The sequence below is a fragment of the Pteropus vampyrus genome, unplaced genomic scaffold (genome assembly GCF_000151845.1).
Source record: "Pteropus vampyrus isolate Shadow unplaced genomic scaffold, Pvam_2.0 Scaffold1, whole genome shotgun sequence".
Lineage (NCBI taxonomy): Eukaryota > Metazoa > Chordata > Mammalia > Chiroptera > Pteropodidae > Pteropus > Pteropus vampyrus.
In genome coordinates, this window is record NW_011888782.1 from 17106120 (window position 1) to 17118745 (window position 12626).

Genomic DNA, 12626 nt, shown 5'->3' on the forward strand with positions numbered 1-12626 from the left:
CCTGGACCCCTTCTTTGAATTCTCTACCCATAGATCCAACAGCCCTCCTCCAGTATCTTCTCAGAGCTGTTCTCAAAGGCTTCACCAACTCAATTGTCCAAATCCAAACTCATGACCTCGCTCTTCCAGCCAAAATCTTCATCTGAAATTTCTCCTTTCAGTAACTGGTACCATCTATCCAGCTGCAAGTCTAGAACCTAAGAGTCACCTGGGATATGCCCTTCTCTCTAATCCCCCATATCCAATACATCATTACTTCTTATTGATTTAACTTTAAACATCTCTCAAATAGTTGATATCATCTCCATCTTGGCTACCACCATCCCAGTCTCTCAAGGACACCGTGATCCAGCCTCCTAGATAGTTTCCTTGAATTCACACATACCTTCGCCCAACCCATTCTGCAGACTGTGGTCAGAGAGGCTTGTCACATCACAATCATGTCATGTCACTCTCCTGCTTCAATAGCTCTCAACGTAAAGACAAAACTTTAACGTGATTTAATTGGCTTATTCCAATGTGGTCTCTACCCACTTTCTAGCTTTGTCTCTGAACCACTTCCTTTTCTTTGTGTTTCATACTTTTGCGTTCTTTATCAGTTTCTGACACTCGCCATTTTCCTAAGCACATGCCCTTTGCACCTGCTATCTCCTCCGCCTGGAATATGTTCCTCTCTCTTTATTTTTGCCATGTTAATTCTTATCTGTCCTTCACGTCTCTCAAGTATCACTTCCCCGGGGAGGGCTTTCCTGACCTCCCTGACAAGGTCATGTGCCCCAATTATTATCAACTCCCACTATCTCTTCTTAGCGCCCACTGCAGCTAAGTTGGGTGATTATATGATTTGGTTTTTCTCCCCAACTTGACTGTAAGTTCCAGGAGGGCAAGGACTCTATCTGGTTTTGTTCATTATTATATCTTTAGTGGCCGGCACAAAGTTTGGGCATACAGTTGCCACTGAAAAAACTGTTAAATGAGTAAGTGATGGTAAGGTCATCTAGGGTGAAAATAGGACATGAAGTGGAGAAAATGACAGTGGAAGAAGGTATGCCAATGTCTTCAAAGAATAAAGGGGAGTGACTGGACAGCACGACGGCCAAGGAAGAGTTGAGGATCAAGTAGACAGAGGTGAAGCCCCCAGGGCACAGGGCTGCATGAAGGTGGGGGTGTTATGGGAATATGAAGTTTGGCATAGATGAAAGAAAAACAGGTTCGCCCTGAGAGTCACCCCTTTCCCTGGACCGGATTTTCTTCAGGATAAAGAAGAAAAGCCTCTCATATTCGGTATCCAAAAGGGCTATGATTTTTCTCAGAGGGAGCAGAAAAGCTGTCATTCACTAAAGGAAGCTGTCAGTCAATGAAAATGGGGCAGATGGTGCCACCTCCAAGCTGGCCATTGACTCCCCGAAGATCTGCCATGGTCCCACTCCTGAGGAATGGGGAACTAACACAGAACAGCATCCACTCCCAAAAGTGCCCCATAGCATCTCATTAGCAGCTCTGTTTGATTCTTTCTCAGATACTAAAAACCAGATGTGTGAGGCTCGAATTCAAACACTTTCCTTAAAGACACATACCTTGGTCCATCCAGAAAACTTGATAAAGGTGTCCTGGGGCAAGTCTGGGATCTCACTGGGAATGGAGAAGTTCCCCACATAAAAGGCCGGGAGTGTGTAGTTAGATGAGCTCTGGGCATAGGCTTTGTCATGGCACCTGCTGTCATTGCCATGCCAGTCCCCAAGGTGGTACACTCCAGTCTCAGTGTCCAGCGGGAAGATCATCCAGTCTGTGAGAATGCTGGAGTTGAGGGTCAGGTTAGAAATCAGACCCTGCAAAGGAGAAACAGGGCAATCAGCTGGGGTGGGAAGGAAAAGGTTTTGTGTCCCTGCGTTTCCACCCTGAATTCCTGGAAAAGCAAACTGGTATATGAAACACCAATAGTAAACAAGACTCAAAGTGACATCTAAGTGACAGAGATCTGGCTTGAGGTGGAATCACTTCTCCTTGAGGAGAGGTACATTTCCCAAACCACGGCTTTCTCCCTGGAGGTTTCTCTCTCTCTTTCTCTTTAGAGGCCAGGATGTCGCCACAAGAAGCCAGAGTTCTGCCTCTACAGAAAGGGGGTTGAGCCACTAGAGCTTTGGACCCAAATCAAATCCCCCATCTTTGGTGTTTGGTTCAGAGCCATTGCTAGAATGGAAGAAAAGATGGAGCCTAAGGAATGCAAAAGAACATTCAGCCCACTGTAGATGGAGGGAGGGGACAGACTCCGCCTGTGACATAACCCAGAGCAAGTCCTGACCGCGAGCTCCTCAGCAGCGCTCACGGGGATAATCACACCTGAGTCCACTCACCTGCTGTAAGGACTAAATGAGGTAACATAAATGAGATACTACAGTCTCCCTCATCCGCTGGGAGCATGTTCCAAAACCCCCAGTAGATGCCTGAAACCGCAGACAGAACTGAACCTTACATATTCCATGTTTTGTCCTATAGACACATCTTTTCACTTAAAGGAAGCACTATGCCGTTTCTTTTTGGCATATCCGAACTGCCAGCAACAATACTTTTGTGCTTTGGGGCCACCGTTTGGCAAAATGAGGGTGACTTGAGCACAAGCTCTGCAATACTGCCGCAGTCAATCTGATAACCCAGACAGCGACTGATGGTCGGCAGTACATACGGCGTGTAGACACTAGACAAAGGGATGATTCACGTCTCAGGTGGGATGGGGCGGGATGGCATGAGATTACATCACGCTTCTCAGAATGGCGTGCAATTTAAAGCTTATGAGTTGTTTCTTTCTGGAATTTTCTAACCAACCAACCAGTTGGTTGACTACAGGTAACTGAAACCGTGGAAAGAAAAACTGTAGATAATGGGGTGTGGGCCTACTGAATCTGTAATGGGATCTTAGGAGCAGTGATGATGATGGCGAACCTCGCACTCGTATTCTGAAGTTGCTTTATTTGTCCGGCAAGGGTACAGGGCAGGCGTCTGTGGCACTGGTCACCGCATTAAAGCCTCTGCTCACAGCTCATCTAACCTCCCCTTCTTGGCCTTTCATGTGGGAGAACGCCTCCTCTCCTAGTGAGATCTCGAATTTGTCTCAGGACACCTCTCAATACCAAGCCTCAATTGCCCACTGAGTAATTCAATAAACATTAACTAGGCAGCTGTGTGCCAGGCTCTTTGCTGGGTATTGGGGACCCAGAGACTACATAAGAGTCCCACTACTCCACATGTTAGCGTGGCTGGTGAGAGCCAGGCAGGAAGGCCACTAATTATAGCCTGAGCACAGGACTACAATGGGGGCATTTCTACTGGAGGCAAAGGTGGCCCTGGCACAGCCATTCCCTAAGAGTATAATTGCCTTGCCTCTGAGCTGCCACTAAGAGGGGCAGAAAATAGCCACAGACACCTGTCCTGTCCTAGACCAGGGGTGCCACAATTCTCTTGGTGCAGGCTTTCTCTCTTCTAGCAGATGGTGAGCTACCTATAGAGCTATCTCAACACCTGTGCATGCCCCGAAGCACCTCATAGAGCACCTCGTGCAGAGCATGATCTTCACAAATGTTTGTTGAGGAATGCTCTTAAAAAACCTGTGTGAGAAAAACATATTTAGGCGAAGACACCTGGGCACAGAGTTAGCAACAGAGGCAAGAAGCAGTGCACCAAGGCTTTGTATAGTTCCAGAGTTTGTCATAAATTGTCCACACCCAGAAAACAGGGCAGACCAAATGCTAAGCTGGCGTTGTTGGCATGGGAGTGCCTTTTGAGAGTTAGGTGGGTTCTATAAGCAAAGGAAAAGCACAGTGGGGTGGTTTCCTCCTTCTGTTTCTTTCTACAGGATGACTGAACTCAAACACAAGGGAAGGGTTCTGTCTGCAAAACTCAAATCTCTCATCAACTGCAGAGGCAAACAGGTCTTCAAAAGAACCCAGCTTCCAGGTTGCAAAACAAATCACGGTGGGTTCACTCATCATTTCTGACAAAGCGTGTGGGCTTTTAAGAATAGCTTCATGTCAACAGGGCTGGAGGAAAAGAACGTATACGTGAGAGTTTTTAAAAAGATTTATAAAAACCTCCTTGGATGGCTTAGGTATGGTCCTGCCAACCTTTTAACGTCACTCCTAACAGCGAGGCTGGTCCTACCTTGTAATCGTTCATAAAATTGCCATAGTTGACGCGCCCCATGTTCTCCACCAGGAGGTCCAGAGCGTCTCCGGCTTTCCCTGTTATGTTCAGACTGATCTCATCTCTTCGGCTAAGGATTCCCTGGGGGACCTGTGGGTTCAATGCCAAACAAGAATTAACTAGGGTGAGAAGACCAGCAGAAAGGCAGTTAATTCAGCACTCATTTTCCTGCCTTGAAGTGTCACCAGACTTGGGAAGAAATGCTTTGCTGGCCCTTTAGTCTAAGTCACTGGCTAGGTGGCCACGTTCCCCCAATCACCGCTTTCTAAATAGGAAAGTCGCCAGACACAGCTCTGAGAAAGGAAAGGTCTAGACTATTTTCCTCTACTCTGGAATGTTTTGCTTTGTATTTTTAATAGAAAGGGAATAGAGGCAAACCATTCTGGGGGAGGATTCCTATCGGAGGAACCTCTTCGTGTACTCACAGCACAAAAGGCAGTCAGAATAAAGTAGCTTCTAAACAACATGGTGTGATGAGATAAAATCAGATAAACGAGATAAAAATCAGAGAGTTTGGTGGAGTATTCTCACCTCAAAATACGTGATATGATGCATTAACCACGAAAATCATACAATAGAATGAGGGAAAACAACAGCCATTTTAGCAGCAACATTTTCCTAATTTTTTAAAAGATGAGATTAAAAGAAAATTGTTACTGATCACAATTCACTAACACCACTCCTAAATTAGAACCTGAGAAAAACTGCCATCAGTAGACACATAATGTCTTAGAAATCTGCTCTTACCAAAAATAAAGCCGCTGATGACAACAGAATGGAAATATTTAATTAAAATTTTTCTGAACAAATTTTCTTGGTTAGGAAAAATCTCTTCATGTGTTCTTTCACATGAATGTTTCAGTGAGAGGAACAGAAATCCTGACATGTATCTTTACCTTGTCATGAAACAAAGTTATTCGTGTATTTTAGCTATAATTATCATGAATGATCCTTCAGAATATAATTTCTCATGCAGGATGAAGGCACAGAGTTAAATGAATCACCACTCTGACATGTACAATAGGACCCTGTCCTCAAGGAGCAGAGAAGGCATGGGTGACATGCTGTGGTCAGTCAGAGAGGATGGCCTTGGACAGGGGGGACCAGGAGGGTTTCCGAGAAGGCGGGGCCTTGAGCACAGCCCTCCAGGTCAAGATGGGTGAGGGGGTATATTCCAGGCAGATCGAACATGGGTGAGGCCACGTCAGCAAGTGAGGAGCACAGCTAAGGGACATCGAGAGGAGAGGTGGAGCTTGAGGTTGAAAGGTAGGCAAAGGGCTCAAATGCCACGTTACCAAGTACAGACCACACATGCCCCCACTGGGGCAGACACACACAGTCCAGGGACAATGCTTACCCCATTCACAGAGACGTAGGCTCGGTCATGGACTCCACCGAAGGATGAAGAGAGAGGTGTTGGGTCGCTGCAGTCGTGAGGAAGTGTTGTTCGGTACAGCACAAACCCAAAATACTGGTTAGAAAAGGATACAAAAAAATTTCACTTTTGCCGTTCATTTTAAGAGAATCTGGTCACCCTTGATATGTGTGAAAGTGATGTTATTAAAACTATATGCAATGAAATGCTTCCCCAGCCTCCAGGAAAAATTCGATCTGACAGAAGGGCACTGGCTTAGATTTTTAGATCACAGAACAACTATCACAGCAGTAAACTTCAAGGAATGCTGAAGGGTGTTTTATCAAACATCCTTTCCCCGCATGAGGAAACGGGACCCTGAAATGTGTTCAGTGATATGCCCAGAATCACTAAGGGGGATCCCATCACATATATCAAAAAGTTATTTACATTACCTCGACAAAACAAAACAAAAAGACAAACAAAAACAGCAAAGACAAGAATGTTCGGTAAAACATTCTTCAGGTTCTTGGGCTAAATCAAGAGTTAAGAGACAAAATGAGAGTCAATCAGAAACTGTGTATAGTGAAAGAGCCGGGGAGACAAAGGCAGTGAGAGGTGGGGGTGTAACCTGCTGCTAAGTCAGAAAATACTTTTAGATGCTGGTATCCCTGGTCTGAAAGGAAGGCCCCGAACAGTCAGCCTCGGTGGCAACAGCGCCCACAGCCCGCTGTTGACTTCCCTGCTGTGGACATTAGCCAGAGGGGGCTGGAACAGATCCTGAGTCAGAGAAGAGAATCCAAGTCAAAATCCCTCACGGAACAGGGAAAAAGTTCCTCACTTCCCGGGCCTGGAAAGCAAGGAAGTGTACTTCAGGTAAGTGGAAAGGTCATTTGGAGGAGCTGGAGAAAAAAATGTCAACCCACGTTCCTGTGTTGCAGGAAAGGGCTGAACTCGAGAACTGTCACTAGTGCCGCCACCCGAATCTTCAAGCACAGGATGCCTCCCTCCCAGACTCCAAATTCTCCATCTCTCTCTCTTGTATTTTTTCTTTTGAAACTAATCAGAGTGGTAAGTCCTAACTCAGAGGCTGCGGAAAACTTTGAGAAGGGCTTCCCAGAGGGGAGCAGAAGCTCTGGAGCTCCCTGCAAAAGTGTGGCTGAAGCTTCTAAGGTTGGGGTGAAGGGGGCAGCTGCAGAGGTACCAGGGCTGCATCCCACTCCCTGCTGATATGCTCGCCATGGGTTTCACTAGAAAGAAATATTCCACAGCTTGCCTCAGGCACGGAACAGCCAGGGCCTAGGGAGTCCCGTGCAATCCACGAGCACTGCCTTGGCCAAAGATCAGAAAGCAGAAAAAGTCTAAGAAAGAACAATGATTGCAAGTGTCTCTACATTAACCTGGAATTCACTTCCCAGGTTCCAGCTGCTCTACTGTCCTTGTCTTGTCCGATGTGCTCAATGGCCCTGCTAGGTGGAGAAGGCAAGTTCTCTTTTACAGATGAAGACACGGACATACAGCCAGTGTGTACTAGAACTAGAGAAAGAACGCTACTCAATATTAATGAAAAAGTAAGGGACTGGGGGAGCTTAATTATTCATTTTATTTATCACAAACCAGAGTTGTTGGAATAAAACATTCTTGTAAAATATTGCAAGTGTAAAAATAGTAACTGGAGGCAAAATTCACTAAACTAAGATTAGATATGCAATTGTTATATCACCTTATCATTCAGACACCTTCCAGAAGGCAATCTCTACAGAAAGCCGGAAAGGAAGACCCAGGTAACTTTCAAAAAATGGGGCTGAGATCCTTAACATGGCAACAAAGGGACAAACTGACCTCACAGGCACCCTCATGGGTGCCCCAAGAAGGACACATCACCTTTCCTGTGTTTGTGCCGAAAATGTTTTACTGAGTCTAATCAGTAAGAGGTGGTCTATAAAACAACTGGCCTGAACTCTTCAGAAATGTCCATTATATGAGAGAGAGAAAAAAAACTTAAGAATCATTTCAAGTGAAAGAAGACTAGAGAGACATTATAATTAAATGTAATGAGCGATTGTGGATTGGAAACTGGATTGAAAAAAAGTTGTTATAAAGCGCATTATCGGAATGACTAGAGATATTTAACTATAGAATGTATACTAAATAATTGGATTGCATCAGTGTCAAATTTTTTAAGTGTGATCATTATATTGTGATCATAATGCCCTTTTTCTTCAAAGATGTATGCTATAGTCTCTAGGCATGAAGTGTGATATGTTGACAACTGACTCAAATGGTAAAAAAACAAAACCAAACCAAACCTTTAGCAATTGGCTATACGCACACAGAGAGGAAGACAAAGCAAATGAAGCAACTGTTAACACTTGGCGAATCTAGGCGGAAGCTATACAGGTGTTTGTGGTACTGTTCTCGCAACTTTTATAGAATTGAAATTTTCCAAATTAAAATGTTGGAAAAACTCTTAAAATGAAAATGGGGCAGTCCCTGGAGATTATATACACACACGTGCACATACACACACACACACGATGTGCTCAATTCTCTGTTCTCTTCAAAAGCAGGATAAAGAATCTCTAAGACCCTAATCTATTAAGAACACAGTCACTATACCTTTGAGCTAACTAAGGACAAATAATTAAATTGTCTTTTTTGAGTATTAAAATAGTAGTTTTCCACTGGTACCTAGTAATAAAGATTAATTAGGTCAGAAATGCATTCAATTTATAGCTTGCACTATACGTGGAAGCAGGTTAAGATACTGCCTATTTGAGTGAGAATAAGAAATGGGGGGGAAAAAATGAAGGAACGATCAGCCTAATGTGCAGTAATTAAACCTAAAGAAAGCCTGGAAATCCATGGTTAGTCTACTTCTGGTCTGATATACCCACTTACCATTTGGGTCTCTGTGCTCAGAACAGGCAATACAAGGCAGGGCAGAAAGCACATTTTTGCAAGTAGAAAAAAGGTGAAGCTTTATCTTTGAAGGCCTACCTGTTTCACCTGAATAAATGTCAAGGGATAAAGGCTTTTTACAGGTCCAGTGGGACACAGAACATTCAGCGATTCATTCACTGTCCTTATCTGAAAAGAAACAAAAGCAGCATTCACTCACTATCACCCCTCCTTGGTCATCAGAGGGGAGGGGAATGTTCTTTGCAAATTATCAAAAATATTAGTGGATTTGACCAAACCCCTAAATAAAGCTAAATGTTTCAAATTCAACTCAACACTGCTCTGCAGTCACCTTCAATCATCTCTATCCATTCCCTAACTCTTGATGAAAAGTAACTGACGATAATCTTAAAAAGAGTACTCATTCACAAATACAACATCCTGTACAGAAAAGGCCCTTAAAATAAATGAAAACCAAGGCTCAGAGGCTGCCTTCCTTGTAAAGCCTTCCCCAACACCCCCAGTGAAGCCACCACCACAGCGCCCTCCTCTGAGCTTGTCCCTAGCGTATCTTCCATGCCTGTATCATCTACCAGTTGTTACTCTCTGCCATCCTTGCCAGACCGTCAGCCCCATAAGGGTAAAGTCTGTACCGTGCTCACCCCAATGCCCAGGATATAGTAGCTACTCAACAAACACTTATATTCAATCCAAATGATTGTGTATTCTTGCAACGCAGTATGCTTATTCGAGTGCAATAACAGCGATGATAACAGCTACCCAACGCTGGGTGCACACCAAACTGCAGGGGTCACCACTTCACACGCACACCTCTTTGAATCCTCACGGCCACCCAGTAAGGCAGGCATTACTGTCCCCATGTTAGCGAGGAGGAAACGAGGACTCAGAGAAGCTCACTTGAGCAATGGCAGAGCCAGGATTTGCAGTTAGATTTGGCTCCAAACCTGGGGCTTTCCGTGACATGATACTGGTTATAAACACTTTCCATAGTTACTTTGCTGATATTGTGGAGCATCAAGGGGAAAAAAAAAATCTTAAGTACAAGTCCATCAATCCAGCTACTCCCTTGGATGTTTTTCCACTTGCACAACTAAAGGAATTCAACTCACAGTAAAAGGTTTTATCCTATGTGACTCTGCTCTACATAAATTTAATTCAAATAGATGCTGATTGGCTCTCCTAAATTGTATATATTTAGTTAACGATGAAATGCCATTTCTGCTCACACGACTTTCCTTCACAGTAAACAGTATGTGCTTTTGGTACTAAGCTACATTTGTTTTCAGCAATGTTGTTGTATTTAAACGTTTGCAGTTATTTTCTGTTGTATAAAAAGAAAATTCTCACAGCTCTAAAACTAACACACCAACTCTTTCTTAAGTAGCAATAGCAGTTAAAAAATAAAAGGTGTTCCCTTGACAAGTGTGATTAAAGTCTGATTAAGCTACAGAAAGATGCCTATCAGGCAGAGACCCACCACATTCTTTGCAGAATGTAACACACATATCTGACACTAGGTGGAAAATGTTACGAGAATTCAACCAACTTATAATATCAAAGCACTTCATGAATGGAAAAATCATACAATCATATTTAGCATTTTGCTGAAAGATAAAAACTTATGATACTATTTTAGAATATCAAGATTCTTAAGAAATATGCAACTGTTCATGTTTTTAACACATGTAGGAGTTAGGGATTATAAAAGGGGAAAACCTGAAGACACAGATAGTCAAAACAAATTGACTTTGGCTTACGTCACTCGTGACTACTAAATAAAATCTCTCTTCTTTTTCTCTTTTCCTAGACTAAAATGTCCTTAACTCTTATTTATAATTAATTCCTAACTTTTCCCCTTGATGTTCCATTTACCATATAAACCACAGACCAGAAAATTCAGGATGTGATTTTGAGATTTTAGGTGAAGACCTATCAAAATGCTTGTGGCTTTTGAGAGCCCCCTATAAAAAAGGTGAATTATAAAAAAGAACCTCACCAGCCATAACACCAAGGTAGCATGTTATTCTCACAAAGGCTCCTGGGACTGCTTTGGACACTGATAATTGAACCTAACTGATCTGAATGATCTAGAATACCTCCCTAGTCCTGCTCATGTCCCATGTGCTCACCCCATCAACATGCATCCACATCCTCTCACCTCCCATGTCCCCGTTTTCCCAGAAACATTATCTACCAAATCAGTCTCACAGGAAACAAATTCACAGAAAAATAATGAACCGATTCCCCAGCGTAACACTTTCACTCACGACAGCTAAATTCCACTTCCTCACTTTCAACGTTGCTGTTATTTTTTTTTTTTTTCTTACCTTTCGCAGAGTGACTTTTCCATATGCGAACTTTGGTGTGGATGGAGGAATAGGACCTTCTGGTACTTTTTGAAACTATAAACCAGAGTGAAAAAGACAGAAAAGGAAAACCGCTGTCAAACCCTCAGAAACATATTTATACAATTCATTTTTCACAGGAGGGTCAAAGACTAAAATAACAGTGCCAGTGATATTTGGAGAGGCAAAGGAACAAAAAGACTTCTTCCAAGACAGGATTTACTTCTAGGTGTGTGTCTGTGTATGTCTGTGTTTTAAGCCACAGGAGTCATTCAAATAATTATACAATAAAGACTGAAAAACAGGTAGAGAGGATGAGGGTGACGGCAGAAGACCATCAGCTAGATTTTTACACTGTCAAGGTTAAAACAGTCTGTCCTGTAGCCATAAGTCCTCCCTTTATCTATATATTGACTCTAAATTCAAAATCAATCGATAGTGCTCACACTACTCTAATTATATAAATATTGTTCTCTGCACAGCTAAGTGGTGTATACTATGATGGCATGTTCTATTTTGTTCAGCTTCTTGTGTTTTTTTTTCCCCTCCTCTGAGGCTTCTAAGTGCCTTTCTTTTTTCCTGTTTGCCTTGAAGTTAACACCTCTTAAGGTTATTCCAAATCTCCAAAGACGATATTAAGTTTCTCCAAACAACCCTTTTCTCCCTGAGAACATCTCCTACCAGAACCCCCAGTCTTCTTGTTCCAAAGGACTGACTTGCCACTAGGTTTGATATTCTGGGGCTTCTCTTCGTTACTGTCCTGGCTTTTAGCTCCTGTTTCTAGGCTCTCATAACTACATCATTTCACTGGAGCATCTCAAGTAACTTCCTAAGAACTGTTATGTGAAAGGTAAATTTCCTGAATCTTTGAATGTCTGAAAATGTCACGTTTTGTTGATAATTTGGATGGGTATAGAACTCTATGTTGAAAATCACCTTCCCTCAAAATGCCAGAGGACTATTCTGTGTCCTTTACCATCCAGTGTGGCTCATACCAAGCCCATTGTTCTTTTAAATGTAACCAGCTTTTTCTCTCTAGAATCGTATAGTGCTTTGTTAGCTATGTTTTAAAATTTTTCCAAGGATATTTGGATATTTATGTTTTTTTTACATTTATTATGCTGGGCTACTTGAATATCTTTTTCTGTTTTGAAAAAAATCTGTATTGTTTCTTTGATATTTTCTTTTTCCCCATTTTTTCTTTCTTGTGTAAGTTAGACATCTTAGATTTTCCTCTATATATTTCATCTTTCCTCTCCAATTATCATCTCTGTTTTCTGGTTCTAATTTCTAGGAGATTATTTTGAATTTGCAATAACTTTTTCTTGTTCTCTAATGGCTCCTTTTTCAAAGTATCCCATTATTGTTTTACAGAGGCAATATCTTCTCAAATTTCTCTAAAGAATATAAATTTGAGAGGGTGTACTTTGTTTCGCTTAAGCTCTCTTCTGTCCCTTGAATGTTCTGTTGCCTTTTGGGTTATTTTTCTGTTTATTTCATGTTGGCCTTTCTTTTGCCGTTGGCAGGTTTTCTGGATGTCCTCAACCATCTGGCCATCTTTGGTTGTCCATTCATACTTAATGGTGATGCGAATGAATGCACCAGCATTTCCATAATCATCCCTTCTACGTCATTCTTGCTTTGCATACAGGAGGAAGGATTGTCCAGCGGGGAGCTTTGTTTTAAAGTGATTTAGCAGGGAGTCAGATGTAATATGTAGGGTCTTTGCTCTGGGGCTGAGCACTTTTTTTTAAGAAAAAAAATCTGATTTTTTGACTGGTAGAAAGATGCTTTTTTTTTTTTTTTAA

General features: G+C 42.5%; 1 protein-coding gene across 1 annotated transcript in view; it reads right to left on the reverse strand.

The window, feature by feature from the left end:
* Positions 1-12626, reverse strand: part of GLB1 (galactosidase beta 1) — an 80285-nt gene that overhangs the window by 15749 nt on the left and 51910 nt on the right. The window contains exons 11-15 of the mRNA XM_023528402.1: positions 10801-10875; positions 8552-8641; positions 5555-5668; positions 4156-4287; positions 1578-1829 (exon numbers count right to left, since the gene is read on the reverse strand). Of these exons, the coding sequence (XP_023384170.1) occupies positions 1578-1829; positions 4156-4287; positions 5555-5668; positions 8552-8641; positions 10801-10875 (663 nt within the window). The remainder of the gene's footprint in view (positions 1-1577; positions 1830-4155; positions 4288-5554; positions 5669-8551; positions 8642-10800; positions 10876-12626) is intronic.